This window comes from Semicossyphus pulcher, unplaced genomic scaffold (genome assembly GCF_022749685.1).
Source record: "Semicossyphus pulcher isolate SPU_LCO1_2020_fin unplaced genomic scaffold, fSemPul1.0.p SCAF_5, whole genome shotgun sequence".
NCBI classification, from domain to species: Eukaryota; Metazoa; Chordata; class Actinopteri; order Labriformes; family Labridae; genus Semicossyphus; species Semicossyphus pulcher.
In genome coordinates this window covers 18,364,176-18,384,422 of record NW_027211726.1, presented here as the reverse complement: position 1 = coordinate 18,384,422, position 20,247 = coordinate 18,364,176, and the positions used below count along the sequence as shown (strand labels likewise).

General features: G+C 43.6%; 1 protein-coding gene across 1 annotated transcript; it reads left to right on the top strand.

Annotated features, from left to right (window-relative positions):
• Positions 1-2,158: 2,158 nt before the first annotated feature.
• On the top strand, positions 2,159-18,967 carry col1a2 (collagen, type I, alpha 2). Its single transcript, XM_069682177.1, has 50 exons — positions 2,159-2,339; positions 3,178-3,179; positions 5,182-5,217; positions 5,627-5,710; positions 6,243-6,299; positions 6,478-6,522; positions 6,645-6,698; positions 6,788-6,841; positions 6,937-6,990; positions 7,073-7,126; positions 7,598-7,651; positions 7,866-7,910; positions 8,127-8,225; positions 8,487-8,540; positions 8,838-8,936; positions 9,294-9,338; positions 9,614-9,712; positions 9,824-9,877; positions 9,967-10,074; positions 10,157-10,210; positions 10,314-10,412; positions 10,635-10,688; positions 10,859-10,957; positions 11,064-11,117; positions 11,230-11,283; positions 11,419-11,472; positions 11,794-11,847; positions 11,944-11,988; positions 12,096-12,194; positions 12,283-12,390; positions 12,509-12,562; positions 12,656-12,709; positions 13,450-13,503; positions 13,650-13,703; positions 13,818-13,925; positions 14,053-14,106; positions 14,315-14,368; positions 14,462-14,623; positions 14,739-14,846; positions 15,086-15,193; positions 15,298-15,351; positions 15,448-15,555; positions 15,679-15,732; positions 15,866-15,973; positions 16,164-16,217; positions 16,371-16,478; positions 16,595-16,841; positions 16,957-17,141; positions 17,238-17,480; positions 17,596-18,967. The coding sequence occupies exons 1-50, from the start codon at positions 2,270-2,272 to the stop codon at positions 17,740-17,742; spliced, it is 4,059 nt and encodes a 1,352-aa protein (XP_069538278.1). The 5' UTR covers positions 2,159-2,269; the 3' UTR covers positions 17,743-18,967.
• Positions 18,968-20,247: the final 1,280 nt, after the last annotated feature.

Genomic DNA, 20,247 nt, shown 5'->3' with positions numbered 1-20,247 from the left:
CTTCTTATAAAAGTTTTAAGATGCTCATCGTGTTTTTTAACATCTACAAAGACTAAATAATCCCTGAGATTTAACATAATTGTCTGTTTCATGTGGGTGAATCAAGAGTCAAAAAACTGTGATGATGTGGAGCTTTGCAGCCATCTTTGATTTCCCCCGCCGCCTGTCTGGTGCTGCAGCTACTTCAAGGCTCTTCCACAAACATGAGAATGTAACTGTGCAGAGAGTGGGAGCTCTGCCATCTTTAAAACACATTTCATCTCGCTCGCTCGCCCCTCCTCCTTCTCCTCCTCTTCTTCTGTTTTTTTTCTCTGACTTTCTATCTTTTCGGGTTTGACTCAGGGAAGAGCTGAGGTGAAGTTGTTGGGAGTGTCCGACAATTACTTTTTTTTCCTCTTTGGCACAGAGGGGGAGGAAAGGCGATGAGGAGCTGTGCAGTTATTTGAGGGGGATTTGAAAAATGTAATACTCTTTTCTAGCTGTTTAAATAATAAGTACAGGTACACATACTTTCTTTAGAACACAGAACAGACGATTAAGACTAAGCACTCATGATCTGCATCACATATAAAGGCTGAATAAACAGTCCATCCAGGCTCGCTGAGGAGGATGAGTGTGAAGCTCTTTTTCCTTTCCACCTTTAATACTTCTCTACCGGGCAGACACACTTCTTTATGAATGTCGTTTTTATTAAAACAAGTGTGGAAAAATCTACAAGAAGGTCTCAATGATTTAAGTTTTGGTGCATACGGTGCAGAAAATCTCATCTTAAAGGTGCAGAATAAGATTACGTATAAAACGGGGGTCTTAATTTACATCACTGGTTAAATTTGACCAAATAGTTTGACTAATTTATTCAATGATAACCAGCAACTTTCTCCAATTTAAAAGAACACAAAGTATGTCTTAAAACAATAGTCAATTGGTCCACAAGAACATGGCGTTAGCAACTGCAGTAAAACATCCAGATGTTTCCAGATACAGACATTTTTCTGTTAGTCGTGTAAATGCAAGTATTTCACTGCTTTGGACTTTTAACATTATGTCTACTTAACTCACTGGAATAGACAGTGTGAGTAATATTACTCAGTATGAGGGCCATGCTGAGTGTTGCTGGAGTGGTGGTAGAGTAGGTGACATGTCTGGTCATGTGGGCAGGTAAGAGCTGCTCAGAGAGAGAGAGAGAGAGAGAGGTTGAAACTGGATCTCTCCTTCACACCTGTCTTTTGTCAGTCTAAAGCTGCAGCAGTGTGTGTCGTATGTGAAGCTCTGCATTCCACTGATTGTGCTGAGTAAAGAATTAAATGGTTTTTTTTGCTCCATAAAGTCAAACTTAGAAGAAGCTTTTTCAGAGGGTTCCACGTGTAAGGGCAGATACATTTGTTTTATTTTGACACCTAGTGATTGTTTAAGGAGTGCTTGGTGCATGAGGTTTCCATTTGTGTTGAAAAAGAATGAAATGTGACTCCAAATCTGCTTGGCTGCATGAGGAATATTAGGGGTGCCAAATGTTACACACACAAAAAATTATAAATCAAAAGTTGCCACGGAAATGCTTTCTAAAAAAGGAGAAAAATCTTTAAAAATCCGTGCGTAAAACGGCACGCAAGTCAAATCAAATTAACAATACATGCACGATTGAACAGATAATCCTACTCTGTCTCTAAAACTTATATCCCCCCATAAAAATCCAAAGACGTGGACAGGATTCGGGCCCTCTCGGTGCCATCTGATGCCCACCGACGCCCTCCAAAACGGGCACATTTTACGCACAAACTGCGCGTAAAGATGAGTGTCCTGCGCTCGCATCTCTGCACTGACAGTCAGGATTCACTGCACCCGTAAAAGAAGGGAAAAAACGTAGGCCTTCTTCTCCCTTTTAAACCTCGACGCTGTCCACGTCCTCAAAAAGAATGGATCTAATTAAAACGTTGCACTCGTCATCATCGCCAAAGCTTTGCCAAACGCGTTCTGGTGGAGAGGAGGCTGGGAGATGCAGCACCACATGACTGAGTCTGAGCTGGAGAGGGATGGGAGTCAGATTGGGTTTCTCTGCTCTGATTGGTCGGTGGGCTGACTTTTGACACGCAGACCAGGGACCCTCCTGCCGTATAAATAGGCCTGATAGAACTTTATTATTCTAGCATCACGGCAGCAGGTTTGTGCTCAGTTTGGAGTTACTCGTGTCACCACAACTGTATGCCTGCTTGAAGGTGGTTTAAAAAAAACAGGGCTCAGCAGCACAAGGAGTCTGCATGTCTGTGTAGACATGCTCAGCTTTGTGGATACCCGGATTCTGTTGCTGCTTGCAGTAACTTCATACCTAGCATCATGTCAATGTAAGTCTGAATATCTGCTCTTTTTCTGTGATGGATATTTTTTTCCTCGGGTCCCACTGCTTTAAGGATCTTTGGCTTTTGTTTGGGACTTACATCAACCTGAAGACAGCTCAAAGCAAGGCTGATTTAAACTCAACGGATTGAGCTCGTGCAGAGGATTCTTCACTTTTTTCCAAGGATACAATTATTATTATTATAATGAGAGAGAGAGAGAGAGGGAGAGGGAGAAGTTGCGCTGCTGAAAAAAGTTGTCTCGCTTTGAAAGAGACCTAATGTGGTGTCCGTTGTGCCTTTTAAAAACTTTTAATGCATGTGGAGCTTTTAAAACAGGCTAAATGTGAATTTTCTTTTAGTCAGAGGATGAAAAAGTTAGTGGGGCGTTGTACACATTGTTCCATCCAGACGTCCAGGGAATGAGGCTTTATTATTGGAAACAGTAATGGCTCCCCCTGGCGGCCATGGGTGCAAACATCTTTTTGGCATCAGTTAGATTTTCTCCCCTTTGAAGAGAAGCATCTGTTTATCACATCTAAGTAGAAATACGACTAAATACTTAAATTATTTTTTAGATTTAGACTTTTTCTTTAACCTTCTTTAAAGTTAAACTTTCCAGCCTTATTTATTCCAATGTAGCTCTCAGATTCGGATTTTAAATACGGACACATGATATGCATTGAAGTTAAAGCTTCTAAAGTGACTTTTTCCACTCTTACAGTGCATTAAATGAAAAGATACATTACCTCACTTCACGTTGAACGTCCCAGTGCGCCACCTTGTGGTCTAGATTGGACATGAGACGTTAGAGTTCATGCGGAGGTCCCACCTGTGCCAAATGCAGCTGTGATCAGCTGCTCCAGATTCATGAAGGCCCACACCTGTAACAAAGTGTGGATGAGCGATCAGCAGTCAATAATAATAATACTCATCTAATAGTAAAAATCCAGTATTTTACAATGTAGACGAGTGGAATTCAAACTAATTAGGATAAAAATCTGCCAATTTTAACTCTAAATTATAAAATGCTAATACTAATATCAAAGATGGAATCAGATAACAGATGTCAAACATTTCCCTAAATGATTTATCTTGTTTGCACAGAGCAGGCCGGCCAAGTATTCCTATCCCAGGGGCATAACTAAGCTACCTGTACAGGCCTGTTAGCAGCCTGATGCTCATTATATGGAATGCTATTAAACGCTGACGGTTTGAAGATGTTTCCGTGCTGATATTGCCCTCAGCTCACACTTTAAGACATCGGCTGAAACTCTGACTATAGCAAGCAGACTGTCAGCAATTAGAAATGTTGGATGACTTCCTGTTTGAGGCATGACAGAAGCATCTGCCCCAAGCGCTGTTGTAGGAAGATTATGAGCGAAAGAGCTCACAAAATGCCAGGCTTTTAAAGTAATTAGACTTTGTGCATTTTAATCCCCTAAATGACGGCCTCCAGGCTTGTTCTCCACTTTAAAGTTACCTTTCGTCCAGTGTCGAACTTTTGTAGCCTCCATCACTTTTCCCTGACCAACAGACAGACGTTAAATAACAAATTTCTTGTACAGATGGATGACGTTGCTCTGTATTGCTCTAAAACTGTTTACCATGTTCTAACCAAGTATCCCCTCTTCTCTCCCCTCCCTCCTCTCCTCCCTCCTCTTCTCATCCCTCCAACGCCACAGCGGTTAGTACACATGCATGAAATCATCTTTTAAAGATCTCTTTACCTTCTTTTCCTTCGATCGCTGTGAGATATTCCACGTTAGGACACCTCTCCTGGTCTGTCTTTACCATTCGAGCAATCTCAATACTGGCAGAGCGTTTCATTTAGGAATCTCAGCAAGTTATTTCTCCCTTCCTGTCCATGAATAGGTGAGGGTCCTATTGGCTAAAGTTTGTGTCAGTGAAAGGTAAAACCGCAGCTCTGAGGCACCCATGGGGCCTGGTACAAAGGAGCCTTTCTGAGGGGCAGAGGGAGGTTTGCCCCTGACAGCTGGCTCTGGGTCAGATGGAGTCTTCCTCTGCTCCTGATAGGATTTAGGAGAGCTGATCTCAGACCAGTTACAGGAGGCTGAGACCTTCAGCTCAGGTTTAATTCAGGATTAAATTAGGGCAAAAATGAGGCCTCCAATCCAACCTGATGACTGTGTCGTCACTGATTCTGCTCATTATTGAGATTGCCTGAAGTTAGACACCCCTCGGCCTGGTGACAGCAGCTGCATTATAATGTTTTACAGATGCACAGTGTGGGTCTGACACCACTGCAGAGCTACATTTGTTCCGTGGACTAACATCAGATTGTTGAGTCTGCTTTGGGACGCTGTAACATGCAGCTTATTGTAGCCTCTCTGTGCACACGTTGATGCTTTAGATCACATGCACTTTGCTCTGCTGTGTCTCATTTTACTTCTTATATATGCATGTTTAATATCTTCGTAACAATACTCTGGATGCTGTAGTGTCTACCTCTTATCGTAATAAATAATAAGTCATGTTTAAAATAGCCTGACAAACCCTGAAAAGACTGAATAAATAAATCTTACATTTATTTATCCTCTTTTCTGTTGTTCTTATGTGTACTTATTCACTTACAGTGTGACGTATCAGACACATAAGGCCTAGTTTGTGATGAGTAGTGTCATCACTGAAACGTTGCTTGTCCTCTCGCTGTACGATCAAGTTTGTTTACACGCAAATTTGATTGATTTGCATCTATTATTCGATTACAATCAGGTTTTATTCAGCGTACTTTACATCAGCTGCAGTGCATGCTTTGCTGAAGTGATATTTGGAGCTGAAGCCGCCCCGCTCTGTGTTTTGGTCTGACTGAGTGGTTTTTCTGCTGCAGGGTCTCAGAGGAGACAAAGGACCTCGAGGTGACAGGGTAAGCCCAAGCGAATCTCCGCTGCTTCTGTTTAAACAATTATTACTGGGCATGTAATCAAAGCATTTAAAGGGGCATATTTTTAATCATCTTTCACTTCATGTTTGTTGACGTCATTCGACCTTCTAACCTCAGTAGGCCACGCCCCTTTGTTTACATAGGCCTAGTGTTGTTAATGGGAATGAGACGACAGGCGCTTTTCAAAACCTCATTTAAAGTTAATCTGTCACTATCACATACATTATAAATATGTTACAACATTTTGAAAAGTGGTAATTTTTACCCGTAGTTGCTGAAATATAGCCTGCTCATTATACCTTATAATAACACATTCTGCTACCACAGTGGTTCAACTGAACTCATGTATGACGGTAGCAGCGTTTTCTAACCATATCTGTGTTTTTTTCAGGGTCCTCAAGGCCCAAATGGAAGAGATGGCAAACCTGGACTCCCCGGCCCCGCTGGCCCCCCTGGTCCCCCTGGACTCGGAGGAGTAAGTTCCCCGCTCGCAAAATTAGCCCCTCCTCGGCTTTGCTGCGTTTATCTGACAAGTCGTCTGAAAACTAAAATAGTGCAAGCAGCAGATTTGATTTGCCTTTAAATGCTGATAAAGAATGAAAAACGTCTCTTTAATGTCTGAAAATGACCCGACTTTGCATTCAAGTAGCAATAAAGCAGAAATGGTAATCATGAGGTCATAACCCTGTGACCTTTGACCTTTTGTTCTGACACCACGGCTAACAGATACCACATGGCACAACTAGGTGACTTTACTATAGTGTTAAACTGTTTTAAAAAGGCTTGTTAGACTTAAAAATGTTGGACGATCACTTACATTTATGGTAATTAGTTTTTGGCGTTCGTGTTGTAACAAAGTGGTAATAACGTCTTGTTTTGGACAACTGCAAACAGTGATGTCTGCTTTTTATTTGAATTGGATTAATGCTAAGACATCTAGTAGTACTAAATATTATGATAAGCTTGCTGTAATGACTAATTAATTTGCTTATCTTTCTGCTTGACAGAACTTTGCTGCTCAGTATGATGGTGCAAAAGCTCCTGATCCCGGCCCTGGACCAGCGGTGAGCACCCCTCGCTCTCTGCCACACACACAGATATACACACATGAATATACACTAAGGCCTTCTACCTGTCTTTACATCCAAACCAAGACTTTAAACATTATAGTTAATGGTAGTTAAATACTGTGTATTAACTAAGTGTGTATTAATGACTAATGAACTCATTCCTCTTTCTTAGGGTTTGATGGGACCTAGAGGCCCACCCGGACCTCCTGGACCTCCTGTAAGTTCACACCCCAACTGTTTATTTTAACAATGGAGCAATCTGTCGATAACAATCATCATAACAATAAGACATATAACTGCTCCATATGAAGACTCATCTCTGTGCCTCTTATTCAACAGGGATCTCAGGGACACACCGGACACGCTGGTGAGCCTGGAGAGCCCGGACAGACTGTAAGATCATCCTACCAAATATTCACCATTCTTCAGTTTGTGATGTGTCGTCTTTGAGATCCTAAACACTCTGCTTTTCTTTCCCCAAGGGCCCCGGTGGTGCTCGTGGCCCCCCTGGACCCCCTGGCAAATCTGGAGATGATGTACGTACACATTTGGTGTTTCTAAAAGGTTGACTTTACACGTTTTGTAAAGGCTTAAAATGTCAAATGGTAACGTGTGTTGTGCTGACTCGCAGGGTAACAACGGCAGACCCGGTAAGCCCGGAGACAGAGGTACCGCCGGCCCACAGGTAAGAGATTTACTCCTAAACAAAAAGAATAAACTAAACTGTAGATATGGAGCATGTCTCAGTAATATGTTTTGATTTGCAGGGCGCTCGTGGATTCCCCGGAACCCCCGGACTTCCAGGAATGAAGGGACACAGAGTGAGTGCTGCTCTTGTCGTCTCTTTTACCTGAGCTTTGTCTGCTCATCACCTCATCAGCAAGCAGCCGAAATGTCTCCAAAAATGTCTTGGATTATTATGCCCAATAACCCAGCATTGGCTGTGATATTAGACATAACTTCCTGTCTCCTGAGGCCCAAAACTAGAAACAGGCACAGCATAATGGCTGCCATTTTTAAGCCCTGTTTTGGATCAGAACTTTCACTTTGAAACCTCATCTACATGGTCCATTATATCAACTTTGATACCAACTAAAAGAAAGCTTTCTTAATGTCTCGACTTTTGTTGTCAATATGTATTCTTCTTCTTGCACACATTGATTCTTTTGGTTATCATATGTGTCCAACAAGCACCTCTCTTGTCCCCTTCTGCTTGTTCCTGGAGTAGCACATTTAGGCACCAGTCCTAGGTAGTTATAAACTTCCATCATGACTTTCCTTCTGTGTTTCAGGGTTACACTGGTATGGATGGACGCAAGGGAGAGAATGGTGGTGCTGGATCCAAGGTAAGAAGATCACCGTCCTTATGACTGCAGCATCAAAAGTTCCTTCTGAATTCCTTATTTTATATCAGGCCTGTATTAAAGTTGAAGTTCATGTGGCTTTACAGTTGATTTCAGTGTTATGTAGTACTTTGTCAGGGTTCTCCTCACCTGTCACGCTACAGTTTCTCTATTTAGCTTGTTAACCTTTGACAACCTTCTCCTGTCTCTCCTATAGGGTGAGCCTGGTGCACATGGAGCTGCCGGAAGTCCCGGACTTGCTGTAAGTTTTTAGGAAATCACCATCCATGCACAAAACCTTAGTGTTCTCAGTTAACATTAGGCTGTCACTTCAACTCGTGAAAATACACGATACAATACACAAACATATTCTACATTATATTACTCATTTGCCTTATTTTAGTCCCTTTATATAGTTGCTATTATAGTAAAGATATGTTTCCTCATCACCTCTGTGTCTTGTGCGTTCTCCATGCAGGGATCTCGTGGTATGTCCGGTGAGAGAGGTCGTGCTGGCCCTGCTGGCCCCGCTGGTGCTCGTGGTGCTGATGGCAATGTTGGTCCCTCCGGCCCTGCTGTGAGTATCGCCCCTTTAAATCCTTCTGTTATAATGATGTATATATAGAGAGGTATCAGCAGGGTAGCTCTACAGAAATAACTTGGTGTTTTAATGTGTAAATACTGATTTGAAATAACAGTTTTTCTCATAAATATTGATGAGAAACAAAAAAACAAATGGCGGCTGTGTTAGACAAACATCATTCTAACCTTTGACCTCCATGTGACCTACAGTACATTACATGTATCCTGATGTCATGTCTGCTGTTTCTCTTCCCAGGGTCCCCTCGGTTCTGCTGGTCCCCCAGGTTTCCCCGGCGGCCCCGGCCCCAAGGTAAGCGTGATGTCACTTCCTGTAGCATTTCCTGTACTTCATCAACAAATACAACCAAAGAGATCACAGAAGAAGACATTTTCATTAACATACAATATAAGCATCTATGTCACAATTGGTCATACACATCAACCCATAGTGTCTTGCTTGGTAATAGTAACTCGGTTAAACACACAACAACACACACTTCTATGTACCGTTATGTAGTTTAGCTAGCTAACGCTGTATTCATCTTAATATCATCAGCCTAGCTTTGATTTCATTATCAAGTCATGGATGTATTTTTGCCTTTGACAGGGAGAGATCGGACCTGCTGGAGCTACTGGCCCAAGTGGAGCTCAGGGATCAAGAGGAGAGCCCGGTTCCAATGGCGCTGTTGGCCCCGTTGGTCCCGCTGTAAGTATCCAACAAAGACGTCCTGTTCTGGAAAAATAACAAGCAAAAGCATCAATTTTATTGAGTTTGAGTCCTCGGAATTTGTCTCGACTCTACCACTGTAAATTCTGATTATAATGAAGAGACGCCTTTGGATGCAGTGACAATGCCAACAGTACATTTGTCTTTTAAATGATTGCTGCACATAACCCTTTGCAAAGGAGTGGAATATAGTTACAATCAGTGATATTTTCACATAATCAGTACTATAGTCATTTTAAGTGCGCTTGTTTAACTTCCAATTTGTTGTTATTTTAGTAGCAAATTCACTTTATTTCGTTTTTAAAGATTTCCTTATTTCTTGTTGTCTTCTTTTAGGGTAACCCTGGTGCTAACGGCCTGAACGGAGCCAAGGGAGCTTCTGTAAGTACTCAACTTATTCCATTAGGGTTAGGGTTTGAGGTGACCTAGGTCAAAGGTCATCTGGGGTCACACAGAGGTTACAGCAGTTAGGCCTAAACAAGGCTGCACACACAACAACATATTAGGTTGTTTAATTCACAGAACATGATAGTAGAATACATTTGTATTCTATTGTATTAGTTATACAAAGAAACAAATGAGATCAAGATCAGATCGATACATTGTGTCAGGTCAGGCTTTATTGATCCTTACCTGTCCGTCATGGCTGTTTTCAGGGTGCTCCTGGTGTTGCTGGAGCTCCTGGCTTCCCCGGACCCAGAGGAGGACCCGGACCCCAGGGTCCTCAGGGTTCTGCTGGACAGAGAGGTCTTTCTGTAAGTACAAAACATGTGCACATACGAACACCCAGAAAATTACAGAAATACTTGAAAGCATGCAGCACATGCACCCTCAACACTCACATGTAATCTGTTTATCTGTTTTAGGGAGATCCTGGTGCTCAGGGTATCAAGGGAGACTCTGGTCCCAAAGGCGAGCCTGTAAGTTCATACATTTGAATCTTATTTAAAGAACTCCATGTATGCTGTACACGTCCGTGGCCCTAAAACCTCTCTGTTACCTCCCTCAGGGTAACACCGGACCTCCCGGACCCACCGGATCTCAGGGTGAGGAGGGCAAGAGAGGACCCACTGGTGAGCTCGGAGCCACCGGACCTTCTGGCAACCGTGGAGCAAGAGTGAGTACCAGACCAACGTCTCTCCAACATCCAGAGCTTATGTTACTGGAATCACCTGCTCATACCTGTGTGTCTCCTTTAGGGCGCCCCTGGCGGCCGTGGTATGCCCGGCTCTGAGGGAAGAACTGGACCTGTTGTAAGTATTCAGTGGACAGATGTCGTCCAGCTACAGATTTAGGCACATGGTAAAGCTTCCTCCTCATTTCCTTACTTCTTTTGTGTTTGTGTCCTTCTCATAGGGTATGCCCGGTGCTCGTGGTGCTTCCGGTGCAGGTGGACCCCGTGGACCTCCTGGAGATGCTGGTCGCGCTGGTGAGCCTGGCTCAGCTGGTCTCAGGGTGAGTGTGTTTTGCGAAGAATTTAGTAAAGGCGCCTTAAATGGGGACTAAGCCTGTTTCAGATTGGAGTAGTTAGAATAGCTTGGAGCAGTAGTTCTGTAACGGTCGATGATGATTAAACCCAAGATTTTGAGATGATAGATGCCCAAGGGGTCGCCTGTAAAAGAAGAAATGAATGACAATAAATACATCCTTTGACTGACCCAAATTTGTTTTCTACAGGGTCTCCCAGGAAGCCCCGGAAGCTCTGGACCCCCAGGAAAGGAGGGACCTGCTGTGAGTAAATCCAAATGTTCCCCTGAAGCAGAATTTCTAATTAATTATCTCCTCAAATCTTACTTCAGGACACAAATGTTACCATTGGTCTCATTCTGTGCTGTTAATGATCCTATTTACTCTAAAAAAACAAACTGACTTCCTGTTGCACTTCCTGTTTCCTCATCCAGGGTCCTGCTGGACAAGATGGCCGCTCTGGACCTCCCGGCCCAACTGGACCTAGAGGCCAGCCCGGAAACATTGGCTTCCCCGGACCCAAGGGACCTAGTGTAAGTAGAGATAAAGCTAAAGCTGGAAAATTAGCATTAGCATGTGGAGCAAAATTTTGGTTTGTTTGTTATAACCTGTGCTTAACTGACCTTTGATCTCTTTCAGGGTGAGGCTGGCAAGCCTGGCGACAAGGGATCCACTGGACCTACTGGTCTGAGAGTAAGTTTAAATAATACCCATAACAACCAGTTGTTCTAGCATTTTAGCCATGGATTTGTCAGCTCATTGTAGTTTGTACTTCATGCTAACATGTTTCTATCTTTGCGTTTAGGGAGCACCTGGACCTGATGGCAACAACGGAGCTACTGGACCCTCTGGACTTGCTGTCAGTATTCTTATACACGGCATTCAAACCACACTCAGTTCATGTTATTTTTTTCCCTTTTTCCAACCAATGATTTTGTTACTTTAACCATTAGTGTTCCATTTTCACCCACGTCTTCCTTCTTTCTCCCTGCAGGGCGGCGCTGGAGAGAAGGGAGAGCAGGGACCATCTGGAGCTCCTGGCTTCCAGGTTTGGATCCATTGTTTGACTTTACAGAGGGAACGTCATATTTTAGTGTTGCTGTAGTAGAAAATCATTACGTAGTTTTACTGCCCTTCAGGCCAATGCTGTGATACAGCAATCATATTGTGTGTGCACCAGTTTTAAGTAGGCAAATTCCTCCAAATTAAAATTGGGTGTTTGAAACCACACAGCTACTTTGAGAGCCCAGAACACCAGAATCCTTGTGATATATTACCTGCACTTTGTCCATCAGGTATACTTTTAAGCTAGCTGTGTGTGTATAACTGCTGGGTCCACTCGTCCTGATGTTCATCTTGATATTTGCAGGGTCTGCCTGGCCCCGCTGGAGGTGCTGGAGAGGCTGGCAAGCCTGGAGACAGAGTAAGTATCACACAAACACACACTGAGCTCTCCCATGTCATATCGAAATTGTGGAATAAGCAGAACATCTCTAACCCGACATTTGTCTCTCTGTAGGGTATCCCAGGAGACCAGGGAGTTGCTGGACCTGCTGGTGCTAAGGTAAGTTCACATGCCATTCTCATTGTGGTAGAAGACATATATATATATTAAAGGATACCATCTAGGAGTAGACAAAAACACTGACTCCCTTTTGTGTGTTCCTCCAGGGAGAGCGTGGAAACCCCGGTGCTGCTGGAGCTACTGGACCTCAAGGAACAATGGGAGCCCGTGGACCCGCTGGAGCCCCCGGAGCTGATGGTGGAAAGGTAAGATGAAGGCATGGCTGCGCTTGGGACAGGGAAGTATAAGTTAAGGAACAAAGAATGAACCTTATTCCGTCATGTGTGTTTGCAGGGAGAGCCTGGTGGTCTTGGAGCTGCTGGTGCTGTTGGACATCAGGGACCTGGTGGCATGCCTGGTGAGCGCGGAGCCGCTGGTCCCCCTGGAGGCAAAGGAGAGAAGGTGAATTTTAAAAAAAAGCACCTGCAAAGAAAAGGGAGATTTTACCCCTAAATAAACTTTGTTAATGGGAATGCATTTCCTGAGTTTCATCCCTATTGAACGTTCCTCCTCACTACAGGGAGAGTCTGGACACAGAGGCCCTGACGGCAATGCTGGCAGAGATGGAGCCCGTGTAAGTTAACCTCTCCTTGATATAAAAACCACAGCCATTCACTGCCTTATCTAAGCCAATCAGGTCTTAGTGTCCTCTCCTCTCTCTTTCCAGGGTATGCCCGGACCTGCTGGACCCCCTGGACCCACTGGAGCCAATGGTGATAAGGTAAGTAGGTAGATATATGCGTGTATATTCAAATACAATCAAACAAACAACAGAATAAAACATTAAAATAAAGTGGGTAAGGATGGACAGTTTAAACCATATTAATTAATGTTATGGCACTTCGATGGCACCTAAATATGGCCGCTTCCAACATTATTCTACATGGCTGACACGTTCTCATATCAGCGACCTGCATTAGAAAACCATCAAAGCTTGTTGTTAAGGTCAAATCAAGGTCAGACATTCTCTCTTGACCGTAGACAGCTGACGCATATGCAGGAGAGTAATTAAATCACCCCCATAGTATCAGTGCATCTGAAGCTAGAACCTCAACACTGCCACCTGATGGCTACTTTACAGTATTGCAACAATAACTACAACCCATCTCAACAACTACAACATACAGTAATGTAGGAATGGTATGTATTTTATTACATTTTAGCCCAACAAGACACATTAACAGGTGCAAAAATACAACCAAAACAATGACACTATATTTGCATTAAGTTTCAAAAAGATTAAGTTTCAAATTTCTAAGCAGTTGACCAAAATGTATTTGAATAATCACCTATATTTCTGGATTTTAATTCTATTAAGTACACATGCTAACATGAACATACTACAGCATCAGTAAACAGCGCTAATGCATCAAATATTTTTCATGTATATGCAGATTTGTGGATGATCAACCAATGCTAAGCATGCTAAGCTAACGAAACATTTACTGTTCTCTCCTCCAGGGTGAGGGCGGTGCCTTTGGACCTGCCGGCCCTGCTGGACCTCGTGGACCCTCTGTAAGTTCCTGTGCCCGACTTCCTTCATTATAATGAATTTAATATGTTTTATATGAACTTTTGACATGAATAGGAGCTTTAAGATGAGATCTACCTTTGATGTAAAGTGCAAACCGGCTTTCTGACCGGCTGCGTGTTGTCCGCAGGGAGAGCGTGGAGAGGTTGGACCTGCTGGAGCTCCCGGATTTGCTGGACCCCCTGTAAGCCAACAACCGATCAATTTGCACACATGGATAGCGCTATTTCACACAAAATGCATACACACACATTTGCCCTGATATTGATCGAGTCTTGTTACTCTTCCTTCCCCACAGGGCGCTGACGGTCAGCCCGGAGCAAGAGGAGAGCGTGGACCTGGAGGAGGAAAGGGAGAGGCTGGCCCAGGTGGCCCCGCTGGACCCGCTGGACAGTCTGGACCTGCTGTGAGTACCACACACACACACACATGCACTGCTACTTGACAAATCTTATCTGACATAATATACATGACCAAAGAGTTATGCTCATGTTTGGATACATGGCGTCTGATCTCTTCGTCTGTGTATCTAGGGTCCTTCTGGTGCTGCTGGACCTACTGGTGCTCGTGGAGACACCGGCCCACCTGTGAGTATTAGAACACAAAAATCCTACGTTTTATAAGCACCTCGAAGTTGCTTTTTTTTGCAGCTTGAGCAACAAACATCAACATAAATTAAGCACCTACTTTAGCCTTCCATAGATGTAAGTTTCTGGCCCTATTATTGAGAATAGATGACACCACAGTATCGTGATGACCCCTGTTTAACCTTTGATTGTGTGTTTCCCACATCAGGGTCTGACTGGTTTCCCTGGTGCTGCTGGAAGAGTTGGTGCTTCTGGTCCCTCTGTGAGTGCTCATTCTTATTTACATGATGAATAAGCGTATACACACATTTGACACTCACACACATTTGACACTCCCGTCTTCTTCCTGTCTCAGGGTATTCTTGGCCCCCCTGGCCCCGCTGGAGCCGCTGGTAAGGATGGTCCTCGTGGTATTCGTGGTGAGCCTGGTCCCACTGGTCCTTCTGGAGAGCAGGGTATGGTTGGACCCCCTGGTCCAGCTGGAGATAAGGGATCCTCTGGAGAGTCTGGCCCCCTTGTAAGTCATACCTATTTTTACAGGAAACGTTACAAATTGTATATATCTGAGCTAATATCAGTGTTATGGTCTCTAAATTCTTCCATGCATTGATGTGTGTCCTGTGTGTGTTTAGGGTCCTCAAGGTGCTCCTGGTCCATCTGGTCTTATTGGACCTCTGGGAACCGCTGGTCTGCCTGGTGCTAGAGGACTTCGTGGTTCTCCTGGTGAAGTTGGTGGTCTGGTGAGTACAAATCAATACTCATAGTACCCCCAAATGGACTCACCAGAGCCCTGTTAATTGGATGCAAGATTTTTAAATCTGCATTCATGTTCGGATACTCAAGATGTTAGGCATCCCTTTTTGTTGGCTGTACAGAATAATCATGAGCACCTTCGCTATAGAAAAGATCCACCAGAGCTTTATATCACCTGCAGTTGGACTGTGTTTGACTCATTGATGTTCTCTGCGTCCTCTCTCAGGGAGAGCCCGGTAGACTCGGACCTGCTGGTCCCCCTGGAGCCCGTGGTCCCTCTGGAAACATCGGCCTGCCCGGTATGACAGGACCTCAGGGTGAGGCTGGACGTGAGGTAAGGACCTTATGAGCTGTGGTTTACTTGGTAGAATAAATGTACAAAATTTAAAAACTATTGAAGGGACTTGCAACAACCATTGTAATATTCGTCATCTTTAGGGTAACCCTGGTAACGATGGACCCCCTGGCCGTCCTGGTGCTCCTGGATTCAAGGTAACACCATTTCTTACACCTCAAAGCATGTTTGTATTCGGAACACACACAAGTGTTTTGTTCTGACCTCCATCTTCCCTTCTTCACCATCTTTAGGGAGACCGTGGAGAGCCCGGATCTGCTGGTTCCATGGGACTTGCTGGTACCCCTGGACCTGCTGGACCCACTGGAGCTGCTGGCAGACCTGGAAACCGTGGAGAGTCTGTGAGTACAAACAGCAACCCCTCAAATATAGATACAATTATTTTCATCATTGAATCAGCAACATCTACAAACATCTGCTTGCTTCACTCATGATCATTTTGTTCTGTCTGTCCTCGTCTTCAGGGCCCCGGAGGTCCCTCTGGAGCTGTCGGCCCCGCTGGAGCCAGAGGTGGCGCTGTAAGTACAATAAATATGTAGAGGATAGAAATGGTCGATATCGATTAAACAAACTGTTTTCATGTACGCACAAATATTGTCCTTTTCTAGCGACCTGATGTTCAGAGTTCGTGTCTTTGTTTGTGTGTCATAGGGACCCGCTGGACCCCGTGGTGAGAAGGGAGGTGCTGGAGACAAGGGAGAGAGAGGCATGAAGGGACTGCGTGGACATCCTGGTCTCCAGGGAATGTCTGGACCATCTGTGAGTGACCATCACAATGCACACATTACGTAAACGTACAGCTGCATGCCTGCATATTGCCCTGAAATACATTCATTCTGAATGCATCGCAGGATAGCAGCTTTAGCATTAGCACCATGATGTAAACAGTGCATAGAGAGAAGGTCTTAATAATCACTACAGTCTTAAATATTACACTTTCTCCCCTCAGGGACCTGCCGGAGACACTGGATCAGCTGGACCCAGCGGACCTTCTGGACCCAGAGTGAGTGGAAACCTTATTACCCACAATTCACCAGGGTTTTTGCATCTCTAAAGCCCCAAACAAAGAAGATTGCTGTGATTTACTGTCAGATTTGATGCCAGATTTTTTTTAAAAACATTGTTTGACTGTGTCATGTTATGATCTTATCTTCAGGGACCTGCTGGACCCCATGGACCATCTGGAAAGGATGGCAGAGCTGGAGGACATGGAACCATCGGATCACCTGGTGCTCGTGGACCCCCTGGACACCTTGGACCCGCTGTAAGCAAATCTAGACTTTCTTCAGATTCTCCAAAACTCTAGCTCCATTGAACATCAAGTGATCCTCCAACTGCGATTGTGATCTACGTATCAATCCACTCTCTTATCCATATCAGGGTCCCCCTGGATCTCCTGGTCTGCCTGGACCTCCCGGCCCCAGTGGTGGCGGATATGACGTCTCTGGTGGATACGATGAGTACAGAGCTGATCAGCCTGCTCTGAGAGCCAAGGACTACGAGGTCGACGCCACCATCAAGTCTCTGAACACTCAGATCGAGAACCTGCTCACCCCTGAGGGATCCAGGAAGAACCCCGCCCGCACCTGCCGTGACATCAAACTTAGCCACCCCGACTGGAGCAGCGGTAAGATAGACTTAGTCTTAAAAATCCTCAACATTTACTGAGGTTGATATGTTCTTCCAAGCAGAGGAAAATAATCTCTTTCCATTGATTTGACTCTGTTTTTCCTGCATTTTAGGATTCTACTACATCGACCCCAACCAGGGATGCATCAATGACGCCATCAAGGTCTTCTGCGACTTCACCTCCCGCGAGACCTGCATCTTCGCCCACCCCGAGAGCATTGCCCAGAAGAACTGGTACAGAAGCACCGAGAGCAACAAGCACGTCTGGTTCGGAGAGACCATCAACGGTGGTACTGAGGTGAGCATCTGCAGAGGTTACAAGACAACAGCAGGAAGTAATACCAGATGTAGTGTATTTTGAATCCAAATATTGATCATTCATTCCTCTATGCAGTTTACCTACAACGACGAGACCATCAGCCCCCAGAGCATGGCCACCCAGCTGGCCTTCATGCGCCTGCTGTCCAACCAGGCCAGCCAGAACATCACCTACCACTGCAAGAACAGCGTTGCCTACATGGACGCTGAGAGCGGCAGCCTGAAGAAGGCTGTGGTGCTCCAGGGCTCCAACGACGTGGAGCTGAGGGCAGAGGGCAACAGCCGCTTTACCTTCTCCGTGCTGGAGGATGGCTGCACTGTGAGTAGCGCTTTACTTCTTCAGCTGTGTCACAGACTGACATATTTCTTCTTAAAGCTCTGTTTCATCTTGCAACTCTTCTAAATGTCTATTTTTTCTCCCTCTACACCCGCAGAGACACACTGGTCAATGGAGCAAGACAGTGATCAAGTACATAACAAATAAACCATCTCGCCTGCCCTTCCTCGACATTGCATCTTTGGACATTGGTGGAGCTGATCAGGAGTTTGGTTTGGACATTGGCCCAGTCTGTTTCAAATAAATAGACTCATGATAAATTAACACCAAAAAAGAGAGAAAGAACGAAAAAAACAAAATCTCTGCCCTTCTTTCTGTGTTGTTTTTTTTATACTGAATGCTGATTTCTCTCTGCGCATCCACTTGCTTAAGATGGGCAACTATCTGAGAGGACTGAACGGACTGAACGGAGCGTTTGTGCAATGCAAATTAATACAGCAACCCAAAGGGACGCGGGAAAACACCTTGTTGTGGGACATCATGTCATCCTTTTGTAAAAAATAAAAGAAGTGTAATAAAAACGCTGAGAGTATGCATCACTTTTGTGGTCTTTGTATATCTTCCAAAGAGGAGGTTTAAAACCACAATTTCCATGAAAAAAAGGTTTAAACTACCTCATGCCTGTACCTAAAGAAAATACTATTGACAAAACCTGGGTCCACAACAGAGATGTTACGACTTCTAATGCTTCAAGCTTTGTCCCGTATCGGAAGGTGCTCAGTTACTTGAAGCAGAGATCAATGGTGCTAATATGCAGCTGTGGAGCAAACCACTCTTTACTGTATTACTTTGTATTGACCTGTGAGGAGTCTTGCTTTGGTCCCCTGATGCTCCCCCACTTTAAGCAGGTGGAATGTTCCTAAACCTGATGTCTGGTTTTTGTTTTGTTTTATTTTATTTTGTTCCTTTTTTTTGTTTTGTCTAGAAGGTTTTTCTTTGTTTTGGTTTTTTGTTCAGGCTTTTTTTAACTCTTCAACCCCCACACCGAGTGTTCATACTGACAGCACATATTTCATCCAATTCTGAATGGTTTTTTTAGGCGGCCTATCTCTCTCTCTCAAAAAATGACACCACAAAGTCTATTGTACCTATTTTGTATATGTGAGATGTTTAAATAAATTGTGAAAAGTTCTGAAATAAAGCATGTCCAATGTTCCAAAACACACTACTCAGTGACTTAAGTGCTTTCATGTTTTAACGACACCATTGGAGCTGTGTCACTGTATTTTGGCTGATGATTGACACATCATCTCCGACTTAAACATCTTCCTATTGTGGAAGCACAGCCCCCCCTTTTTCTTGCTTTTCACAGTACATCCGATTTAATGTACAGTAAATTTCTGTTGACACTGTCCATGCCAATGTGTGATTACTAACGTGCATTGTTTCTTGTAAATATGCATCATCTGATGTTGCTTTTTCTTTGCCTAATACAGCTTTTGCATCCAAATAAATTTCTGTGATTTGGATCAAGGCTTGAATTGCAGTGATGCATTCGCACAGCTATTAGTGATATTAGAGGGTCAGTGTGAGTTCAGTGTGTTTAGGAAACTGGAATATGCAAATTTTCTGAAACACTTGATTTATTTATACCTCCACATGTAGAAGCTTTTTGTTCAGCTGGTGTTGAAGGTGTCAAAGGTCACATGCAGTTCTTTTTATAACCACAAGAGGGCAATATAGCACCCTTTCATTAGCATTCCTGTTTTATTTACAATAAATTTAACCCTTTAAAGAGACTATCTTTGAAAACTAACTTAGAAGCTTGGGCGCAAGACATTTGGATCAATGGGCCTACTTTATCTATTACTTGTAAAACTAATTACATTAAACCCTCAGATTGGAGCATTTCGGATACAGATATCAGTCTGCAAACACACACTGTATGTTTCCCTTTAGATTTAAATGTCACAGCTAAAGGGAATTTTTTGTTGAAGGTAATAATGTATGAAATCCTTTTCAATAGCAGTGTACTAGTACTGTACTGTAGCCGTACTGTAGCTGTACTTGAGCTTCACATCTCATATCACCAAAAACTTCTCCTTCACAACATTTCAGAGGGAAATATTCCACTTTCTCTTGGGTGTACCACCGAACCAGAGGTTTTCTGTAATAAACACATACTAACATACTATAATAAACACATCTTATTTAAGGGTATGCATTAAGTCTAAAGATTTGACTTCAGCAAAGAGGACCTCACAGTCCTTTGCAATAAATCAAATCATATTAAAGCAAAAGGCCCACACTGAACCGAGGCCTTTTGGAACAGGTTTAGGGCCCTATAGTGGACTTTGCCTTTTTGTCTTCCAGCAATGCTTGATAGTACTTAAATTAAGCCTTGTTTTGAAAAGAAGATAACAGTAAATACTTGTGAGTGACTGTGCAGCACATAAAACCTGAAAGTTTAGTTTTTGCAGAGCCAAGCCTGGAAATACAGTTTAAATAGGCTACTAATGAAAGCCCAGAGATTAAGGCTACACTCATTGCTTTAATGACCAAACGAACAGCAAACAGGAGTTAAGCTTATATATAGCAGACGGTATTCAGAATCAGAATACATACACAAACACAAACATACAAGGAATAAGTTTTGGTGTTTTTGGTGCAGAACAATTACCACAGAGGTGGAATAAAAATATGTACAGCAGGTGTAATTAAAAACGATTCACATGTGCAGGATATGAGCTGTCAGAACACACACAAAAAAGTAAACATTGACTTAAGAGGTAACACAGCTTCAAAGGGC